Here is a 24,477-nt window from a genome sequence, read left to right on the forward strand (position 1 = left end):
CCCACCCAATGCAGGAATCTCCTTGACATCACTGCTAACTAGTCAGCCAGTGTTTTCAACACCTAAAAGGAGCTTTTTCTTAGTCATACACACAAATCACTGCTTTTCACATGTTTTCTAAAGTTGGACAGTTCTCTCTGTAATTGGAGAAAAAAAAAATCTATGTGTAATTTCCAACCATCCAACCAATCTTAGTCCTACCTTCTAGAACTACAGAGAGCTTAGTTTAAATACAAAGAGACTGGTAGGTATAATAATGGCCCCCTAAAGATGTCTGAGTCCTAGTTCTCAAAACCTGTAACTTTGTTACCTTACATGGCAAAAGGGACTTTGCAGATAAATTAAGGATTCTGAGATGAGGAGACTATCCTGGATTGTCAGAGTATATCCAGTATTCTCACAAAAGTCCTTACAAGTAAAAGAGGGAGGCAGGAGAGTCTGTTTCATAAAGATAAAGCTTAAGAAAGAAGCTATGGTCTGTTGTTAGCTTTGAAGATGGAAGAAGGGGCCACAAGCCAAGGAATGCAAATGAGCTCTAGAAGTTGGAAAAGTTAAGGGAAGAGATTCTCCCCAGAGCCTCCAGAAGGAAGGCAGCCCCGCCAATACCCCAATATGGAGCCAAGTGAAACCTGCTTTGGACTTCTGACCTCCGAACTGTAACATATTAAATTTGTTTTGCTTCAGGCCACTAAATTATGGTAATTAGTTACAGCAGAAATATGAGACAAACATAAATATATTAACATCTTTTTAAAATTACTTCAGTGTAAACAATTAGAAAGATTAAGTTTAATACAATTTAATGAGGCAAAAACAGTTTCTATAAAAGACTGTTCAACACTTCTTACAACCTCTGTGCAAAAGGCCTAGTGGCACTCTCCATGCCATGTCTACCACTTCCTCTCCCACCAATCCTAACCTCCTGGGAAAGCTTAATTTCTCGGACTAAACAAGAATATGACAAAATATTCTTTATTTTCAAAAGCAGTGTATTTGTCTATGAATATAACTTTTTTGGGGTGAGGAAAAAGCCTTCTTATAACTTGGGATTTGAGGTAAAATGTTGGCATATCTTGCAGTGAGAGAAATACTATGTGTATCACTGTAAGTGTGGCACAACTTAATCAGTATTTTTAAATCTAGCTATTGCGATCCTTTTATAATGAATATACCATTTAACCTGCCTCATGAAAACTACTTGTCTGATTGTAAGCTCTCACTTGAAAAATATTTTCTGACATCTGTTTTTAAGTTATATACAAAGATTCAGGAGTAACCTTTAAACCAGTGGAGACATTTGAATAAAACTAACATTTAAGAAGCAAAATGAAAGGAGGGATCTTCTATAAAAACTTTTCGAATGTCTGAAACCTAGGATCATATTTTTACTTAGCTTTTATTTTTCCAAAGTATATCCAGTTCCTCAAGCATTCTCCATGTGGAGTGGTTCTTGGCTTTATCACCGTCCTCCTCACAATCCTCCCTTCTTCTGAATGCATCTGGTTTGTCAGTTTCTTTCTTTCTTGCCCTTTCTCTCTCTCCCTCTTTCTCTTTCCTTTTCTTTGTCAGTATCCTTCTTAAATACGTTCTGAACTGAACAAAACGCTATAAACGTGATTACCCCAAATGCAAAGAATGTTAAATTTCTTATTCCAGAGACCTTACTCTTAATAATTCAACTAGAGCTTACAGGCTATTAAGTCTTATACCTATTCAGCTGATTGCATTAAACTCAAGTATAGAATTTACATGTACTCCTATTACACTTTAACTGACTAGTTCAAATAATCATGCGCAGGTTGACAACAAAGCACTCTTTGGGCAGAAGTATTCAATCAGATATAAATCCATCTGACTAGACTATCTCCCAGATCACATTTCCTCATGTTGTCCACAAGACTATGATGAGAGACTCTGAAAATGTACTCTCTGGAACTCAAAATATGTTATTACGGCATCATTCTATCATGCAATCCTATCAAAAAGGAAATTAAGTCAGTCTGGCAAGTCACTTAACCAGAGTCTCAGTTTCCTCATCTATAAAGCAAGGAAGTTGGACTAGATCCCTTTGAGCTATAAAATTCTATTATTCTTAAAGAGATTTTATCAGGTAGTAGAAAGATACTGAAATAAATAAGGAAGGAAAGCTAACCCATGTGGGAGAGGTACCTTGTCATGAATAAATGAGTGGGGTGAAGTAGTGTCTGTAATCCCACACTGGTAATCCATAAACCAGAGGGGACTCCATCTTCTTTCTCCTTTCACATAAAGCAAAGCCCCAATTCAGACTTTACCAATTATTAACTTGTGATGTTGGACAGGTTCTGGAATAAAGCTTAACATACTGTGGAGTCACTGAAAAAAGAAACTTGATAAGCAAATGAATAATGAAACAAATTATCTTTAAGATCTCTGCAAATATTTAATTTCATGCAAGCCCTGTAACTGAAAATTGTTCTTAGTCTTTGTAAAAGATATTTACTTGACTTTGGTTCTAATTATTATATATGTTTAAAACAGTAAGGCTAACTTTTAAGAAATGTATCTATTGGTCATACTTTTCCAATATTCAGGCTAGTGTTCCTTTTTCTTACCAAGGTTTCATTTTACTCCAAAGGTAAAATGTATTAGAAGGTTCTTAAAGTCTGAATAACAGTACAAAAGGAAAATAAATAAACTGTACTTCCATTGTGATTCGCTCTAAAATTCATCTCATACCCTCTAGAGAAATTTCCTTTCCTCTAAGCCAATAAACTTCAATGATTTCTTTTTATCGTTGATCTATTTTCTCAAGCTAAACTTATTCATTTTATTATATAAACAGACAAAACAGGTGAATTCTGTAAGCCAAAGACTCTGTACAAAGTGCCAAGATGCATTCACATGTAGAGAAGAATGGGTTGTTGGGGGATCATGATATACACGTGTACCCAAGTGCTCTTAAATGCTGCTCAAGCTACTATCCAGGACCCAGTGGGAGTGCTCAGGAAGAACACTCAGGCAATCGTGCTGAGTTAAGGCTTCCAACCCCAGAAAGCTAAACTGTTGGTAAAGTTTTTTTGCCAACCCTCTAGACTGCTTTAGCACCTTCTGCCTAATAACCACAATCATACCAGAGATTGATATTCCTCACCTTTCTGAGAATCAAATATAAATTATAACATAGAGTATACTGCTTAAGACGTTTAAATTTCAAAACCATTTTCCGAGATTGCATATTGAATCAAAGTAATGACTATCCACTTCCTTATTTCACAACTCTAAATGGTTCCTGGTATTTTCATGCTACAAAGAAGAAATTTGAGGCTCAGAGAGCCTAAGTTTTACAAAGTCACAGAGTATCAGTGGAAAGTGAAGAGCCAGTATCAGTGTGTATGATCCCAAATCCATGTCTTTCTGCTCCAACACACTGCCCCTCAATGATGGCACAGTTTACCAACAGAGAGCTCACAGCCTAGGACTCTACACACTTAATAGGGCAGAAAGAAAAGGGTATAATGTTTTAGTATACATTGAGAACACAGTCATGTTTCTTGTGTAATAAAACAAAATGGTATTTTTAAAAGGAAAATGTAAGCATTACAAGCCAGACAAACGTTAGATAAGAAAAACGAATGATTAAGAAAAGACATTTGGAAAAGATGGTATTTTATGTGTTGAAAATAAATACGACTTTGACATCCAGAATGGGACAGGATACTTCATGCAGGGAAAAGAACATGAAAAAAGACACAAAACATATATACAGAACAGCAAATAGTTCAGATCTGCTAACACAGTGTTTTCTACCTTTCCCTGTTAAGAATTCCAAGGAATTCATTAAAAGTATAGCTTCCACCAAAAAAAAAAAAAAAAAAAAAAGTATAGCTTCCCAGGCTCCTCCCTTGGAGATTCTAATTCCATAGGTCTGAGGAGGGTGTAAAGATTTAATTTTTAATTTTTAAAACAGTGTTGGATCTGACATTTCTGTGGTTTTTAAGTGGTCTAAGAAGTATTTAACTAAAGGGCAGAGTTCGTAATGGAGAATCACAGTCTTATTTCTATAGTCAACAGAAAGCAACTGTGCTATCTTTTTTTTTTTAAGATTTTATTTATTATTATTTATTTTATTCTTATTATTATTTTATTATCCTCGATCCCAGGACCCTGAGATCATGACCCAAGCCTAAGGCAGAGGCTTAACCCACTGAGCCACCCAGGCATCCCGTAAGGAAGACTGTTCTGATGGTAATGGGTGGAAGGGAAAGAAAAGCAAGGAGATGGGAGACAAGTCTGTAGACTAGAGCAACAGCCGAGGCTAGAAATAAAGACCTGAATGAGGGTAGTAGCAAAATAAATTAAAAGGAAAAAATAGATTTGAGATATGTCATGGATGAAAAATTGGTAGGACAGTGCAACAAATTGGTTTTGCAGAGAAAGAATAAGAAAAAAGTCAGGATCTAAAATTCTTCTCTAGAGAATACTGATACCAGGGGGTAGAAAATGAAGTCACAAAACAGAAAAGTCTGGGAAACAAAGATAATGAATTAAGCCTTGGCCAGGACTTGGGTTACTAGTGAGATATTTAAACATAGAGAGATGGCCAATAAGCAGCTGGAGAAAAGAAAAGTAAGCCAGCCTAGAGATAGAGATTTGAGAGTCAGAAGCAAACACTGTTTTTTTTTTTTTTTAAGATTTTATTTATTTATGTGAGGTACAGTGAGAGTGAAAGAGCACAAGCAGGGGGAGCAGCAGGCAGAGGGAGAAGCAGACTCTTCACTGAATAGGGAGTCCGACATGGGGCTCATTCCCAAGACTCCAGGATCATGACCTGAGCCGAAGTCAGCCACTTAACTGACTGAGCCACTCAGGCACCCCAGAAGCAAACATTTGAAAATTTTATCACACAGTACAGTCAAATGAGAGAAATACGATGACACAATACTAGGCTTATACTACTCCTATGATAATGTACTGTAGGTTGCAATTTTCTTGGCAAAAAGGAATTTACTTAGTCTTTCCACTGTTTGAAGTGTTTTTCAGGTTTGAGGCAACATAAAGGACAAGCCAATACCATCTGCAGTGGTATCCCTGCACATTTCAACCTTGTAGCAAACACAGATTGCTTTGGGGTTATCAAGTTCACTATAGTCAGTGTAAGTTAAACATTTTGTTTTACTTTGTATAATAGTAAGCAGCATAGTAACATATGCTTGAAACATTTAACACATACTGTTGTTACAATAGAAAAAATTCAAACTAACTTCCTAGTAAAGTTGATCTCAAAGTAAGGGTAAGCAAAACATACTTTCAACCAGAAATTTAATTCACAAAAAGACTAACAGAAAAACTCCTTTCTCCTATCCTTGTGCTTTCCTTAGGCTGCTCAGCCTAATATTCAGGCCTCCATGTGAGTTAGGAAAGGGTAAGGGGCCGACTTGCACTGAAGCTGCCTTCCACCACAGAATGCTGTGCTACCAGCTTAATTTCCCGCCAGTCTTCTAGATGGCTTGGGCTTAAAGGAAGCAGCTTCTGCAGCATTCAAGATCATATTAGAGACATAAATAGCTATAGAAAGCTAAGTTCGCAATTCTGATTGTACCACCTCCTAATTACATGGTCTTGCACAAGTGATTTAACCTTTCTCAGTATTGATTTCTTCCCTTACATAGGAGTACTAACATCTCTAGCATGTGGTTGTTATAGAGGTGACATAACATAAATATTTAACACAGGTAGCAGAGGAAAATAATTACAGTCTAACATATGCTTTGATGGCCACAGATTACCATGGGAAGAAGTTAAACTTAGCCTGGGTAGGAGATGGGTAGAGAAGGGGGGTGGAGGTAGTCCAGAGTTGATAGTGGAGTTAAATCATAAAGGAAAAACAAAAATTAACCAAATAAAGGAGAACCTAATCCAAGCAAAAGGAAAAACAGGAGTGGGAGGATTGTGGGGAAGGCACTTGAACTTGACATCTTTAGAAAACATCATTGAAAGGGACTCCTGGCAATTTCCAGATCTAACATTTGTTGTTTTGCCCATTTACAAATATACCCAGACGATCATGACATATAGTATATCTTTCATTTTAATAAGGCAGAAATTTAAATCATGAATAAAGCAAGACTAGTGCACTAACATCTAAAGAAGGGTACCGGAATGACTGACAATGCTGAAGAGGTCTAGGGAAAGGAGGTTTTTATATAAAGATGAATTTAATTTTGACATCTAAAGTAGAGATGTTTCCTAAAGGAAATCAAGAATGTCAGATAAGAGGCCAGAAATAATATTTGTCCAGGTGTCCCAGAGTTCAGAATACTAGTATACAGGTGGAAGCTGAGAATCCATGGTATCAAATACATCACTCTAGAATACTGAAGGCAGCAGGAAAAAGTCATGACCAGAACATTTCTTACACATGTCCATTTCAATTCAGTGTCTTAATGCAATGGGTTGAAGCAGTGTGCTTACTAAATGCCCAACATTAGCCTATCAAAACCATCCTCTATTATGAGGGAAGCACACGGATAAAGAATTAAACACAAGGGTAAAAATAATGTGCTTTTAAACTAGTGCTATTGTTAGTTTTGGTTAGAAATAGGTAACTATATTAAGCAAATAAGACAGGGCTAAGTTACAGAGTTTTAATTACTACAACAGAACTTTTAACCCTTCGGGTTTCTGTATTCACTAATTTTCTTTCTTTTTAAACACTGCAGAAAGGTAATCTATTTACAGAAGAGTAATTTAAAGGCATTATGATTTTCTTTACAAACAGATGTAAGAACAGGAACAGTCCACTTTTTTTTTTTTTTAAGATTTCATTCATTCACTTGGAAGAGAGACAGATTACAAGTAAGCAGACAGAGGGAGAGGAAGAAGCAGGCTTCCCACTGAGCAAGGAGCCCGATGCGGGGCTCAATCCCAGGACCTTGAGACCATGACCTGAGTCGAAGGCAGAGGCCTAACCCACTGATCTACCTAGGCACCCCAGGAACTATCCACTTTTAAAAAAACTCTACATTCCAACCCTCCACTATTATTTATAATTAATTATTTTTTTTGAGAGAGGGAGGAGGGGTAGGGAGAGAATCTTCCAATGTAGGACTCAATCTCACGATGCTGAGATCAAGACTTAAACCGAAATCAAGAATCAGACCCTTAACCAACTGAGCCACTCAGGTGTCCCTCAACCCTCCACTATTATTATAATTCACTGAACTTCCTGTATCAAAGGCTACCCCCCCCACCAGCCCCTTTCCTAGATTTGACTCTCCAAATTTGCATCTCTTCATCATTTAAGGGAATACATACCAGATTCTTTGGGAGTAAAAATCCTTGAAGGTGATTTTCTTGGAGTGTATTTAACAGACTCACTATTCTAAATATTGTCAAGGCATAGGTGTTTCAGCAATGAGTATTGTGTCAAAAGTGATATTCAGGAAAACCACACTTAAAGGCCTAGTGGAAGCATTGGTGGGGTAAAAGAGCAGGAGTGGATTTATAATCCAAATACATGTATCTTACATGGTTCAAATCCCAGCTCTAGCTATTTACTGGCTGTGTGACTGAGCAAATTACAACCTATCTATACCTTAATTTATTTTTGGGTAAAATGGGATAATGATAGTACCGATCTTAAAGGGCTATGATGAAAATTAATGATATTAATGAATATACAGATAATATTAAAATGAATATAAAAGCTTTGGTCCAACACTTATAATAACGATCATAATCATTATCATCTAGCAAAATACTTAAATAGCAATTAAAATCTAAATCACAAGGTTGAATCATTTTTTTAACTCTAGTTCTGAATTTAAAAAAAATAGCTTGTTAAAAAACCCCACAAAACTCTAATTTCAAGAGGGTATATCAGCTTAGGAATTGCATATATTACTGACAACAAATCATTTTACAAATCAGTTCATTGAACACTTTCTGACCATGTACGGTGGAAAATATGCTGTGCCATATATATAGCAGGAGATACAAAAATGAGTGAGATAGAGACCCTTATATCTTTCATAACTCAGAACAAAGGGATTAGAGTTTTACCTGACTAACTCGATTAACTTCCTCCTCTTCTTCTTCAGCTTCCTCTCCAAATGAAAGTAAACTAAAATTTCTTATCAAAAAAAGAAAGAAAAAAGGAAAGAAGAATGAAAGAAAATTAAGAAAATAAAACAAAACTTATACTATATTTTTCAAGGCAATAAAACAGAATTTACAAGAACACATTTTAACTGTTCAGGAATACACAATATGACTTAGCATTCGGCAGAAATATACTAAGAATCTGTATTTTCAGCATAATGTTAAGGCATTGGCCTCAGACCAAAGAAATTCATATATTAGATGAACCTAATGACCAAAAATCCATCCTCAGCACTACCATTAAATATATTAAGTCAAGCATGACAGAAATAATTAAGGCTTTTATATTTATAAAAACTGGTTAGCAAAATGGGAGTTTTCTGGAAACCTAATAAATATATAGCCCTGAGAGCACTACAAATGGGAAGCAATTAATCTAGTGTCTTCCAAAATGTCATAATACTTTGAAATTGATAAGTTACACAACACTGTCAAATAAAAAAAATATAAGCAGTAAATGTAACAAAAAAATAGCCCATGGGGAAGAATAAACTGTTTGTTTTCTTTGAGCCTTCAAACTAAAGACAGCCCAAGGAAGATAAATAGCAAGTTATTAAAATTCTCTCTCAAATACTGAAAAAATAAAAGATTTGGCAACAAGAAGAATTTTTTATTTTAAAACCTAGATGCAATCAAAGACTACCATATCATCCCTAATATATTTGCTATGAATTAAAAACAAAAACAAAAACACCCAGCTTTTGGGCTAATATCAAGATAAATAACAGTGATGAAATATTGTACCTGAATATGGTGATGGTGACCTTTCACCCAGAGGTAAATTAGTCAAAAGAAATGAATCAAAAAATAGAAGAATATCAAATACACCACCATATAAGAATTTATTTTGCCACAACATCAACTGCTTATTGAAGTGGCTCACATTTGACAGTTTATAAAAGCAGCTTAACTTCCTTATACTGTAGGGTATCACGGAAAAGAAACAAATGTGATTGAATACCTATGCCACTGGGTGTTTTCAAATTCCCCTGCTCATTTTCTCTTCCTAACACCCAGATGTTGTAATTATAATTTCCATTTTACAGGATGGGGAAACTGAAGCTCAGAAATATGAACACACTTTGCTCTTATAAATGGTGTCAGGCAGGATTGTACCTGGAACTGTCTGACTCTAACAACTATGAATATACTAAAATCACTAATGTGGATGCTACACTTCACTAAAAGAGGAAGTAGAAATCTAACTCTCTGATACCTATTTTAATAAAATAGACAAAACTAATAATATGAAAAATATTGTCCACAAAATACTGTAACTTACTCCAAACAGGAGTGAAAAGTTAAATTATGTAACCACGCAGTCATTATATCCTTCATACTTGACTTTCCAAATTCTTTACATGAAGCATATATTAGTTGAAAAGTAAAAAAAAAAAAATTCTTAACTCATTTACATAAATAACTGCTATAGTGATCATAAATATTAATACAGATTTCATGCAGACATGTGACACAATACTTCTTTAGCTTGTTACATATAGCATTTTAATAAATGCATATTTAGAAAAAAAAAAAACACCTCATAATTCAGATATCTCCCCAGTCCACACTGGCCTCTCCTTCACTAGTAAACAGTTGTTACAAAAGGAAACAAAATGAATAAATTTCTATTATTCTATTATTTCTGATTACTTTGTGCCTTTGGGCTTCAGTTTCTTTACTTCTTCCTCTGGTTTCTCTTTTTTTGGCTTTTTTATTTCTCTTGGAATGATGTCATCAAAAGGATTAAATAAAACCTATGGAAAAAATAGTTTGAAAACATTTTCCCATTTTTAAAAATTTCACAAAAAATTAAAACCAGTATTCAATTGCATTAATATTAACTTCTGTATTTTTTGCTCACATAACTATTATAAGCCTAGTGATATATTTACTACATAAAGTACTTCCACTTACATGGCCTTGCTGGATTTTCCTGATAATCCTATGTGTAATTAGGTAAAAGGTATTTTATCCTGATTTCACAAAAGGGAAAAACATTCAATAAAACATAATACCTAGAGTAAACAAAACAAACTCAGAGAGTATGACCCCAAATCAAATGCTTCTAAGGACCTTCTTCCTCAATGAAGGATCACTCTAAAATTACCCAGGAAGGCACTTCATTGAGCTAAATAAGCCTAATTCTTCTAATTTTCCCTTATAAGTCAAGGTTTTCATATACCGGATTATCAGCTAAAGTTTCATCTTTGAAACCAAAGCTTTCAATTAAAAAAAAAAATTCTTAAATCAGAAATTGTGCCTAAATTACAGAGACAAGATCCGAATTATGATGTCGATTTAGTATAAAGCCTTTACCCAACAGTTAAAAAATACTAACAGGGCGCCTAGCTGGCTCAGATGGTTAAGCATCTGCCTTCAGCTCAGGTCATGATCCCGGGATCCTGGGATCGAGTCCTGCATCAGGAGCCCCTGCTCAGCGGGGAGACTGCTTCTCCCTCTGCCTCTCTTTCTTTCTGTCTGTCATGAATAAATAAATAAAACCTAAGAAAAAAATAATAAAGATTTAAAACTAAAATAAATAAAAATACTAACAGCCCGCTTCTCTTACGTGATAATTTAAGTGCTGTATCTTGGACAGCATGCTCCTACCTCACAGCTTCTTATTCTGTGTGGATTACGTGGTCTTTCATCCTCATCTACGTCAACTTCTGTCAACCGCAGCATGTTATACACTGTATCCCCTGTGACCTATCAAACAAGACAGAAAACCTAGCTGTAAACTATTACATTCATTCTTTGAAATAAGAGAGGGCTTCTGAAAATACTTTTTCAATAATTAAGAGGAAATCTCATATTTTTATATAGGAGCCTATGCATTAAATAATGCAAATAAAGCAACTTCTTCTCAAGGGGAAAAAGCATAAAGGGAGTTCAATCCCTCAATAACATTTTTAGAAAACTTCCAATATATATTTAACATCAGGTTTTATTAAAAGTGAAGATATGATGCCAAGTAACCTCATACTGAATGACAACTTTTCATTTAAACAAAATAAATTCAGATTTTAGAAGTGGGTGGAACAAGCAAATAACAATACCACCTGTAAATGCTTAGCAGACATTATCTTGTTACATCTTCACAAATATCCTAACAGCAGGTACTGCCATTATCCTCCTTCTCTAGGTAAGAAAACTGAGATTCAAAGAAGTTACAGAGCCGATAGTGATGGCCTTTCTGAATTCTTATTACTATGCTACACTTTGTCTCTAATGTGAAAGTTATATATTAGCAATTGTTAAAAAGTGGTGCAGAATGACAATCTAAATCTCACTTTATTATATGTTTTTATTTTTTAAAAACAGTAGGAAGGAAAATCTACGAACATCAGACAACCTGTGTTATAGTGGTTCAAATGTGCATATTTTAACATATCTTTTTAAGTTTTAAGCAACCAGATTGTATTGCACATTTTCAGCATGAGTCCTTTCATTCAACATTTTTCAGGAGTTTTAAAATAATACCAACTTTCCAGTTGTGCTCAGTTTGTTTTTTCCCTTTCATCTTCACACAATCCAGTTTTGCCTAGGCTGTGGGGAAACCATTCCTACTGAACCAGTAGAGGGAGCTGATACACTAGTGATGTCTAACATGCCTACGAGTTAAAACACGGAAATATGTTTAGAAGGGAGAATGAAAAAACAAAACCGTCAGAATCCCCTTTTAAAGAAAGATGTTAAATGTGAACAGAATTAAATAGGTACTACTCAAAGTAATATTTCAGGTAAAATGTTTTAATGTTAACACAACTTCCATTTTACACTTAAGAAATTCATCATTGACAAAAATAAACTTTAAACTACTAAATGTTGTTACCTAGATTTCTAAAAACACAAAAACATTATCAGATGAGCAATATAGTAGCTAATATCATCAGTATGACTTTAGAAAAGAACATTTACAGTCATAATTAATGACTTATTTGAAACATACAAACAAAAATAAAGGTGGTACCTGATAGTTCATTGTAAAAGGAATATATTCCATCATTTTTAGAAATAATAAATATTCCAGGTAATATTTTTATGAGGGCAGCTTCTAGATAAGTTGGTCATATTTATCAAAGAGCTAAAGATAACTGGACACAAACCTTTCCAAAAATGGTATGTTTATTGTTGAGTTCATCTGCTCGACCCAGTGTAAAGAAAAACTGGCTGCCATTATCATGAGGACCAGCATTTGCCATGGCAACCAGTCCTCTCCGATTAAAACGTAACCGGGAATGGAATTCATCCTGAAGCATAAAAAAAAAAAGTTTAGTGAATGACCTCAGTTATAAGGTTCTTCCTACTCTGTTAACCAGGTTCTGTATAACTTCCAATCAAAAATGCTAAAGTCTTATTTGACTGATTTTCAAGTATAATCAAATCCAGTACTTCCTATTCCTTCTCTAATGTTAAACTCGACTTCACTAGCCTGTAAACATCTTCTAAATATCCTCAACCACAAATGTATCCCTTTTTATGGGAAAGCTGCCTATTTACACAGAAGAAGGGCACTCAACGGGGAAGAGATTTCTAAGTCATTCCCCTATGCCCAATCCTTAAAGTTATCTAACTTTTTAGAACTTTCTGCTTTTCTTTTCCAAACACTACCTTGGAGTCATTGTAGGGTCTTCAACTATTGCCCCTCCCCACTCCATTCTAAAGGTCTTGAAAAAAGGCTTTTCTTCTTGTTTTTTAATTCAAGGAATCTACTTAATTGTGTTATGTGCTTTACTTTTTTTTAAAGGTCTTTGTTGAGTCTTTTCTGAACTGGCACTGCTCCCATTTGCCAGTTTTCCAAAGAACCAGAGCAAGCCTCTCTAAAGTGGATTTCTTGCTATGGTAGGGCTACATAACATACATTAGTCTCTCAGTTAACAGAATTTCTATCCAGACCTGATACTAGACTCATTTATAATACAGACGTATGATGTAATCAGTGCTTTTCAGAGGGAAAGTTATTTTTCCTTAATAAGTAATTGTCAAAGATTTGAGCACAAAGAGTCATAACTTGGGATGCCTGGGTGGTTCAGTCGGTTAAGCATCTACCTTCAGCTCAGGTCATTATCCCAGAGTCTTGGGACTGAGTCCCACATCAGGCAACTAGCTCAGTAGTGAGCCTGATTCTCCCTCTACCTCTACCTGCCACTCTCCCTGCTCGTGCTCTCTCTCTCTGTGACAAATAAATAAATAAAATCTTAAAAAACAAAATAAGCCATAACTCTTTATACTGTATCGAAAGTAGCCTAATTGAAAAACTTAACAAGATAATGGTATTATATAATAAGTAAAAATCTCAATTTAGAAAGGAATTATGAGAAAGTGCTATATTGTTACACTGAACAACAGAATAAAGGAATGCTTTCTACTAGATGGAAGCTCTAAAATCATGAGACAAGTTAATTTGGTAAAATGCAAAGTAGTTTTTTAGTGACATTTGAGACTTTTTTATTATAGCCATTCCTCATTTTCTAAGGCCATTATCATCTGGAAATTAAAGCAAACAGTTCAAATATTTTTCTCAAGAATCACATAGTGACCTAGTAAAAAATTAAAAGAAACTCCAGACCCTCTATCTCATTCATATAAACATGATGTCTTTAAAAATTCTCAGATTTTAAGAGCTACCGATGTTTACTCATACAAAGAACATGACATTAGTACCATCAGATTAATAAATAACCTAAATTGTAGTTTTTATTTGAACCCACTGTTATTAATATTAACTACAATGCTCTTTTTTTTCCTTTTTAGATCTGTGTAGGCAGTTAATAAATCACGGACCTATTCTTGATTAATACACTTTTTTTCTAACATTTTTTATGTTAATTCTTTCTTCTGTCCCCCTTGTGATTTCCTGTTATGACATGTGTTTTAGGCTACAAACATCTGTTGTGCATAATTAAGAATGAGTTCTGCTTTGGACCTAATTGTGTCTCCCCAATTCATACGGTGAGGCTCTAACCCTCTGTGTGATTGTACGGGAGACAGGGCTTGCAAGGAGATAATGCTAAGTTAAGTGATGTTATAAGTGTGAAGCCCTAATCCAGGACTACTAGTGCCCTTATAAAAAGAGGAAGAGACTCCAAAGTTCACTCTCTCTACCACGTGAAGACATAGCGAGGAGGTGGCCATCTGCAAGCCAGGAGGAGACCCTTCCCCAGAAACTGAATGCTAGTAAGTTGACCCATACTTCCTAGCCTCCAGACCTGTAAGAAATAAACTGCTGTTGTTTAAGCAAACAACATGGGTTGTTTCAGCCAACCCATCAGTAGTATTTTATTATAATGGTCCAAACAGATTAATATAAATTCCATATAGTGTTAAATAAAATATTTTAAAATAGGATGGCATATGAAATGTTCTAAAAATCTTTTACATTTACAGAGTTTCAGAGATCAGATATTGTCAGATATCAAGAATTACATAATATAGGTTTTTTTCCTGCCTCACATTTTCCTCATGATCACAAGCAGGTGTACCTGAATTCAACCTAGTGTAAAAGCTAGCAATAAGACAACTCAGAATGCTTGACAGAGGAAGTGCTGCTCTTATACCTGATAATCCTAAACATGTGACAGGTACCAGATTTTGTGCACTAATGTGAAATGCATTTTTTTCATGTGGGGCACAGTCATTTTCAATTAAGCAATCCAAACTGATTTGCAAATAAGTAACAATAAAAATTCAGTTTCACCTTGAATGGGGCTCCATAGATAGACTCTCCACCAGTCCCTGTGCCAGTGGGATCTCCCCCTTGGACTATAAAACCAGGTACAACTCTATGAAAAATGGTGTTGTCATAATACGCTGAAAGAAATTTAAAATAATTTAGCAAAGTCTAAAACGAAGTGTATAGCTTTGAGAGTTAATATTAGAGTTACAAGATTTTTTTCTCACACTATTAAATAGGCTCATAAATCAAACCCCTTCTTCCCTACTTACCATAAAATGTCTACTCAAAATAGTACAATTTCTACAAAAAAGCATGGTGGTGGTTGTATTGTGATTATTTCCAAGATTCTCTCCAACTCCAGATTACAGTATGTATAAATATGTTTGGAAGCTATAAAAATACAAGAGGGGTCATATATGATCTCTTAATAGTACTTATTATTTGGAAACTGAAATCATTAAGGAGACTTCACCAAGAAAAAGAAGTGGTATGTGGCAGAAACAGCATCTCAGTGAGGTAAATCCCGAGCCAAGAAGTTGGTGGGGGCAGAAGGGCAATTTTTAGGGCTGGACAGAATCAGTTTATATTAAGTGGAAAACATATGAAGAATAAATATGTAGCCCTGAAGGAAGTACTGAGTAAACAAAACCTATTATTATTGTAAAAGCAAACAAAAAACAAGTAGCAGCAGAGTAGATGGGAGATGGAGTTAATTCCTGAGTGTAGTCCTAGTTCAGTCACGTGCTTAGGACTGGAAAGCAGAAAGAGGGAGAATAGTTCCCTGAAAGCTTCACTGAGCTGCAGAACTGCCTGACACCAGATTTCTTGTCATTCATACAGGATTATAAATGTCTTTATTATGTAAATAATATTGAGTTGTGTCTTCTCTTACTTGCACCTAAACACAAGGTAACTCATTCAATGACAAATACAATCAAGTGTCTACTTTATGAGTCAAAACAAGACTATGATTTATCGTAATTCATAAAGTACTACATAATACAGTGGCTTGTACGCACCCTCATCATTATTTACATTTGCAAGATCTGGACATAAAATCCATACTTTAAAGCAATATTGGCAAGAGAGACTCAGTGCAAAGAAATGCTCCTTGGTTACAAATAGAAACTGTAAAAACTCAGTCTAAAAGTATCTCTCCTGTATTAAGTAACCATTTACTCAGAGTACATTAAAACTAAGCAGCATTCAGGAGTTCTGACTCTTGCATCTTGTTGGCTGGGTAACCTTAAACATAATTTTTTCCCACCATTTTTAAAAAATGGAGATATAACTGACATTTAACATTACAGTAGTTTCAGGTATACAACATAATGATTCAGTATTTATATATATTGTGCAGTTTCACCACAGTAAGCCTAGTTAACAGCCAGCACCTCACAAAGTTACAGATTCCTTTTTCTTACGATGAGCACTTTTAAGATCTACTTTCTTACCAACTTCCCTATATACAATACAATATTATTAACTATCATCTACCATGAAATACATATAATTTTCTCATTATTAACCGATTGAGCCACCCAGATACCCCCCAGATTTTTAATTATAAAATAAATAACTACTGGGGATCCAGTGTATAGCATGGAGGTTATAGTTAACAGTACTGTGTTGTATACTTGAAATTTGCGAAGAGAGTAGATCTCAAGTGTTCTCACCACACATACACACTCATAAGGTAACTATGTGAAGTGATGGATATATGACTTAACTTGATAGTAATAATCATTTCACAATGTGTATGTGTCTTAAATCATCACATTGTACACTTTAAAAAGATCATGTTGTACATCCTAAATATATACAATTTTATTTGTCGATAATACCTAAGAAAGCTAAAAAAAAAACAAATAAATGACTAAAAACTTGCCTTTAACTGCCATATCTATATCACGTTTCACCCTCCTAGTTTTTACTCATTTACTTTTTAATTCTAGAAATCATCCCTTGTTGAAATAAATACTGATACGAATGTTCTAAGGCCTAGAAATTTCATGACTTGTTTAAATCATAGAATTAGTTAATTAAAATGGGGTTCTCGATTTTAAAACCTTGACTTTATTTGGGAGTATTCTCATTTAAATTAATCTTCTCAGGTTTCTTCTCAGCCTCTGCAGTAATAATTCTATCTTTCACCCGTTCAACTTAAGAGAATTGCTCTGAGTTATTTTTCTTCTGATTTTCCTATTCTTTTTTCTTTCTCCTTGTATTCTTATAAATAGGGGAATAATTTTTTTGTTGTTCCAATTAAGTTCCACCATGACCTAACTTAAGAACTTTATTTTTTCTTCACTATCATATTATATCCAGATGTTTTCTGTTTCTTCCATTCACCTGGTCATGGATTATTAATTACCATTCATTCTTTCTAATGTTTTTGTACTTTCACTCTTCCCCTATAAAATTTGAGCTTTTGAGTCTTCAAAACTTCTTTCCAGAAGCGAGTCTGACTTCTCTATGTCTACTGTGTTTCTTGGTTCTGTTGATAGTTATTTGAGGCTTCTCTGACTGTACTACCTGTCTGACTCAATTTCCTTCCTGCCTGCCATAGCAATTATTAATAATGGTCTTTGCAGATGTCTTTCCCTCTGTTTTGGGGCGGCAGGTTTTTGGGGAAGTCTATTTATTTTTATATCTTAAATCCTCCCCTGGTAATTATCTATTTGTATAATTATTATCTATTTGGAGAGCTCTTTCTTTACCCTCCTACTGGTATACTAAGTTCTCTTTCACACCTTGCTTTTGACTCGAAATGTTGTTTTCTGATACCTGATTAACCCTGTCTGTCTTTACCAATCAGATATAACTTAGAAAGATAATGATTTGCCACCCCTGTACATATCTGAAACCATATGCAATGTATTCCAAAAGCCAGTAAGTTACAAAAATATTTAGAATGTTTAGTTCTACAGGAGAATATTCTGAAGGAGAAAACACTCAAGTGGCTATATAATTCTGTAAAGTTTATTGAAAGAAAAACAGTCACTTTGTGACTCAATCTAAAATCATACTGGAAACATTGATAATGGCATCACTGAATGTTGAATGGAAGGCTTCATTGAGAAGATGGAACTGTGGGCAGATATTAAAAAGTGGGCAAACAGTAAAGAAGGAAAGAAAAAGTATTCTGAAAGGAGACTGAGGATATGAAGGAAGGTATGAGGGTATGTGTGAAAGTGGAAATGGGAAGGAAGTGCTCAGGAGATAAAAGTAATAGTCAGCTGAAGCCATATGGTTATTTAGTGCAATGAAAAACAAGGCTGGAAGGCTAGGAAGCCAAGCCATCTGAGGATTTGGCTGCTAGATGAATAAAAAAAGAGGGTATACAGATTAAAGATTACAGAGAGAAAGACCCAGGTAAAAGCCAATCACAATCAGCAGATGAAAGTCAAGGCAATCTGGTTTAGTTATAGCTGACAGAGGAGTGTAAAGTACACTACTAAATTGGGAGTAAAGTCCACTTCCATATGTTAATTAGCATAAAGAAGAGAGAAAATGACTGGAATTCTAAATTTGACAGTTATTTGGATAGAAGTAACAACTGAAGCGTAAAGAACTCAAGGCAATCTCAGGGAGTACCTTTAGTTGGAGGATGAAAGAAAGAAGTGGGGAATAGACAAAGATAAAAAATGATCAAAGTTTTATTGGAGAGATAAATTTCTCTACTGAAGATACACAGATTTATTTGAAAGACAGTCTTGATCTCCTCCATTTCCTGACACAGTAGCTCAACACCGTATCCCTCATATCAACTCCTACCATTCATCACCACCATTTAACAGCAGGCCTCAATGTTGGGGAAAGAGACACTTCAGTTTATTTTTAAATTAATATATTTTCCTACAGAATAGAACTCAGGAGTTATGATTACCTTCCAAACAAAGCTGAATGAAATTTCTGCAAGCTTTAGGAGCTTCTTTTGACCACAACTCTATGTCAATATCTCCAGCTGTAGTTTTCAATAAAACCTGTAGAAAGAATATGACATCATTACATTAAATTATCATTTTGGCTTGATAATTAGTTGAAACACTGCTCAATTTAAGGCATTCATTAATGAGTTTTCAATTTTAAATTTAAAAACTTTGCTGAGCTTTTCTTGCTATACTTTAAAAAAAAATACACTCAAAAAGTACAACAGGGAAAAGACAGTCTCTTCAACAAATGGTATTGGGAAAAACTGGACAGCTATATGCAAAAGAATGAATCTGGACCACTTTTCTTATACCATACATAAAAATACACTTAAGAGGGATTAGAAACTTAAATGTGAGACCTGAAACCATAAACTCCCAGAAAAAAAAAAAAAACAAAACAGATAGCAATGTGACACTGGCCTTAGCAATGTTTTTATAGACTTGTCTCTTCAGTTAATAACCAAAATACATAAAGAACTTATACAATCCAACACCAAAAAAAAAATTTTTTTTTCAATTAAAAATGGGTAGAGGAAAGAAAAAAAAAATGGGTAGAAGATATGAATAGACATTGTTCCAAAGAAGACATACAGATGGCCAACAGACATAGGAAATCATGCTCAAATAAGCTGAGCAATGCAAATACTCAAGGGAATGCAAATCAAAACCACAATGAGATGTTACCTTATACCTGTGAGAATGGCTAGAATCAAAAAGACAAGAAGAGATAAGTGTTGGCAAGGATGTAGAGAAAAAGGAATGCTCATGCACTGTTGGTAGGAATGTAAACTGGTGTGGCCACTCTGGAAAGCAGTACAGAGATTACTTAAAAAATTGAAAACAGGGGCACCTGAGTGGCTCAGTGGGTTAAAGGCTCTGCCTTCGGCTCAGGTCATGATCCCAGGGTCCTGGGATCGAGCCCCACATCGGGCTCTCTGCCCGGCAGGGAGCCTGCTTCCCTTTCTCTCTCTCTGCCTGCCTCTCTGCCTACTTGTGATGTCTGTCTGTCAAGTAAATAAATAAAATCTTCAAAAAATAAATAAATAAACAAAAAAAATTGAAAACAGAATTACCATATGATCCAGTGATTCCACTACTGGGTATTTACCCTAAGAAAATAAAAACACGAATTTGAAAAGATATTTGTACCCCTATGTTTACAGCAGCAGTATTTATAATAGCCAAGATTTGGAAGCAACCCAAGTGTGCATCCATAGATGAATGGATAAAGAAGTGGCATGGATGCCTGTGTGTGTGTGTGTGCGTGTGTGTGTGTGTACATAAATATATATATTATATATATAAATCTGGTAGTAGAATGTTAGTCATAAAAAAGAATGCAACATGGCTATTTGCGGCAGTATGGATAAAGACGGTATAATACTGCTAAGAGAAGTAAGTCTGACACAATAATACAAATACCATATGTTCTCACATAGATGTGGAATTTAAGAAACAAACAAAAACATCAAAAAAAGCCCTCAAACCCTTAAATACTAAGAACAAAATGGTGGTTGTCAGAGGGGAAGTAGGGGATGGTGAGACAGATAAAGGCGATTAAAGAGTACGTTTATTCTCATGAATGCAGTGAATATTGTATAGAATTGTTGAATAATTCTACTGTTGAATCATTCCACCTCAAAATAATATAACACTGTATGTTAATTATACTTGAATAAAAAAAATTCAATACAAGTCATTATAAATTTATATCTTTCAAATACCATTTTCCGAAATAATTTAGGACTTAAGAAAAAAATAGCATATGCCTTTTTAATCAGAAAAACTTACTCATTTAAAAATCAATCATTTAAACTTGCTTTAATTAAGAAAGTTTGCAGCCTTTCTTCCAATAATATTGGCATAGCAAATTAAGAAATTAAAGAACAGGGGTGCCTGGGTGGGTCAGTGGGTTAATAGCCTTTGCCTTCAACTTAGGTCATGATCCCAGGGTCCTGGGATGGAGCCCCACATTCAGGATGCCTGCTCAGCAGGGAGCCTGCTTTCTCCTCTCTCTCCTGCCTCTCTGCCTACTTGTGATCTCTGTCAAATAAATAAACAAAATCTCAAAAAAAAAAAAAAAAGAAAGAAAGAAATTAAAGAACAATGAACCCATGAAACCCTGACACCGTAAGACAATTTTACCATTATGTTTTTACATATAAACATTCTACTTTCTCATTCAAAATCATGCCATTCCTGGAGTACCTGGATGGTTCAGTCTGTTAAGCATCTGACTCTTGATTTTGGTTCAGGTCAAGACATCAAGGTCATCAGATTGAGCCTCATGCCAGGCTCCGTGGGGAGTCTACTTAGATTCTCTCTCCCTCTGCCCAACCCCCTTCTCTCTCTCTCTCAAAAAAAAAAAAAAAAAAATCCTAATTTACAATGAAACATTCTTTCTTAAATTTTTTTAAAAAGATTTATTTATTTGACAGAGAGAGAAATCACAAGTAGGCAGAGAGGCAGGCAGAGAGAGGGGGAAGCAGGCTCCCTGCTGAGCAGAGAGCCTGATGCGGGGCTTGATCCCAGGATCCTTCGATCATGACATGGGCTGAAGGCAGAGGCTTAACCCACTGAGCACCCAGGCACAACTACAATGAAACATTCTCAATCTAATTCTAGGTTGTATATTACTAAAATGGTATATCTCAAAATCACCATCTATAGTCAATGGAATCCTTTGATAGCCTCTACCTGCTCATGAAGATAAGGACTTCTAACTTGGCTTGGCATGAAACAACGCCCAAAAGATCTATTCTGGAGGGGACCTGGGTGGCTCAGTAGGTTAGGTTTCTGCTTTCAGCTTAGGGCATGATCTTAGGGTTCTGGGATTGAGCCCCGGGTCAAGCTCTCTACTCAATAGGGAGTGTGCTTCTCCCTCTATCTCTCCTGGCTGGTGCATGTGTGCATGCTCTCTCACTTTCTCTCAAATAAATAAATAAAATCTTAAAGAAAGAAGAAAAGAAGAAAGAAATGAAGGAAGAAAGGAAGAAAGAAAGTAAAAGAAATACTCTATCATGACAAATCAACCCAACTAGATTCTCATACTCTTGGGAGGTACATTTTTGGGATGCAAAGTGAGTGACTGAGTAACTCCCTAGACTGTATCTAGAACACTGGGTAACATCTTCTGATTTTGAATGAAAACTGGTATATATCCCAATCCCAAAAATACAGTATATCTAAAAAGACAATGTCCTGTCCTACCTATTATCCCCTTGTATACTTAAAATAAAATGTTACTGCTAAAGGGAACCTACACATGTCTTCTCTCCTTTCCAATTCTAATACAATGATTCCAACTTTTTCAAAGTATGCACCTGTATTAGCAAAGATGAGAAGGGAAGTGGGAAGGAGTTAAGGAATTGGGCGCACACAGTCCTCAAATATGTACTTTTTTTCCTATAGTATTTTAAGAGTCACAGAATATAAACATTTCAAAGGATTACATAAAAACAGTATATTTTTAGATAAATCTTAATCTTCTTTACTAGTGATATAATGAAACTTTTTTAAAAATAACAGCATTACTGAGATATAATTCACATACCAAACAAGTCACCCTTTTAAAGTGGTTTTTAGTACCATGACCACTACCTAATTCCAGAACATTTAATCACCCTCAAAAGAAACCCCGTCCCTATTAGCAGTCACTCCCTATTTCCTCCTACTTCTATCCCTTGGCAACCACTAATCTACTTTCTGTATCTATGGCTTTGCCTACTGAACATTTCATATAAATGGAATCATACAATATGTGGCGCTTTTTTAAAAAGATTTTATTTATTTATTTGATAGACAGAGATCACAAGTAGGCTGAGAGGCAGGCAGAGAGGAAGGGAGTCAGGCTCCTTGCTGAACAAAGACCCTGATGCAGGGCTCGATCCCAGGACCCTGGCTTCATGACCTGAGCTGAAGGCAGAGGCTTTAACCTACTGAGAGAGAGCCTGCCTCTCTCCCTACTTGTGATCTCTGCCTGTCAAATAAATAAATTTTTTTTAAAAAGTCTTAAAAAAAAAAAAAAAGAAAGAAACCACTGCTCTAAAGAACGAGCTAATATACATCATCCCTGCCTTTGTAGTATGTGGAGTCAGGGTCCTCAAAGGACAATAGTGACCCTTCCACTTACAAAGGGTAAAGGAGCTTTGTTACTTTAGACATTTAGACTTTGTTACTTTAGATATCTAACATATCTGTGATCCAACTTCCTTATGTAAAAATAGGGATAATATTCTTATAGGTTTGTTGTGAGGACAAAATGATTTATTCTACATAGACTGCTTTGAACAGTACCTGACAAATAGTAAATGCTCAAAAAATAGTAGCTATTACTATTGTAATTATTATTCCTATATAATTTTCTTTGGCCACAGTCAACTTACACCTAGTAAAAAGAATGCTTACACCTAGTAAAAAGCATCTGGCTTTGACTCAGGTCCTGGGATCGAGCCCTACATTGGGCTCCCTGTTCAGCAGGGAGTCTGCTTCTCCCTCTCTCCCTTGCACAAAAATAAACTCGAAATGGATGAAGGACAGGAATCCATCAGAATCCTAGAGGACAACACTGACAACCTTTTCAACCTCGGCTGCAGTAACTTTTTGCTAGGCATTTCTGCAGAGGCTAGGGAAACAAAGGCAAAAATGAACTACTGGGACTTCATCAAGATAAAAAGCTTTTGCACAGCAAGGGAACAGTCAATAAAACTAAAAGGCAACCTATGGAATGGGAGAAGGTATTTGTAAATGTCCTATCAGATAAAGGGCCAGCATCCAAAATCTATAAAGAACTTACCAAACTAAACACCCAAAAAACAAAAAATCCAATCATGACATAGGCAGAAGACATGAACAGACACTTATCCAAAGAAGACATACAAATGGCCAACAGACATAGAAAAAAGGTTCAACATCACTTGGCATTAGGGAAATACAAATCAAAACCACAATGAGATACTACGTCACACTGGTCAGAATGGCAAAAATTAACAACACAGGAAACAGCTGTTGTAGCGAAGATGTGGAGAAAGGGGAACTCTCACACAGTTGATGGGAATGCAAACTGATATAGCTACTCTGGAAAACAGTATGGAGGTTCCTCAAAAGTTAAAAATTGAGCTATCCTAATGACCAGCAACTGCAGTACTAGGTATTAATCCAAAGGATACACACATAAGTGATTCAAAAGGGCACATGCACCCCAAGGTTAGCAGCGAAGTCCAGAATAGCCCAAGTATGGAAAGAGCCCAGATGCCCATTGACAGATGAACAGATTAAAAAGATATGGCATATTTGTGCAATGGAATATTACTCAGCCATCAAAAAGAATGAAATCTTGCCACTTGCAATAACGTGGCTGGAACTAGAGGGTATTATGCTAAGTGAAATAAGTCAGTTGGAGAAAGACAAACACCATTTGATTTCATTCATATATAGAATTTAAGAAACAAAACATATGAACATAGGGGAAGGGAAGAAAAATAAAATAAGATGAAAACTGAGAAGGAGGCAAACCATGGAAGATGCTGAGCTCTAGGAAATAAACTGAGGTTGCTGGAGGGGAGGTGAATCGGGGGAAGGGGTAATTGGGTGATGGGCATTAAGGAGGGCCCTGACACATAAGGAGCACTGCGTGTTATATGCAATTGATGAACCACTAAATTCTACTCCTAAAACTAATAATACAGTGTATGTTAACTAAATTGAATTTGAATAAAG

At 35.4% G+C, this 24,477-nt stretch overlaps 1 protein-coding gene across 3 annotated transcripts in view; it reads right to left on the reverse strand.

Annotated features, from left to right (window-relative positions):
* The window catches only part of CWC27 (CWC27 spliceosome associated cyclophilin), a 235,920-nt gene that overhangs the window by 169,294 nt on the left and 42,149 nt on the right, over positions 1 to 24,477 (reverse strand). For all 3 annotated transcript variants that reach the window (XM_044268192.1, XM_044268185.1, XM_044268198.1), the window contains exons 2-7: positions 18,714 to 18,810; positions 14,846 to 14,958; positions 12,255 to 12,398; positions 10,756 to 10,854; positions 9,796 to 9,899; positions 8,044 to 8,113 (exon numbers count right to left, since the gene is read on the reverse strand). In XM_044268192.1, the coding sequence (XP_044124127.1) occupies positions 8,044 to 8,113; positions 9,796 to 9,899; positions 10,756 to 10,854; positions 12,255 to 12,398; positions 14,846 to 14,958; positions 18,714 to 18,810 (627 nt within the window). The remainder of the gene's footprint in view (positions 1 to 8,043; positions 8,114 to 9,795; positions 9,900 to 10,755; positions 10,855 to 12,254; positions 12,399 to 14,845; positions 14,959 to 18,713; positions 18,811 to 24,477) is intronic.

Source organism: Neovison vison, chromosome 1 (assembly GCF_020171115.1).
Source record: "Neovison vison isolate M4711 chromosome 1, ASM_NN_V1, whole genome shotgun sequence".
NCBI classification, from domain to species: domain Eukaryota; kingdom Metazoa; phylum Chordata; class Mammalia; order Carnivora; family Mustelidae; genus Neogale; species Neogale vison.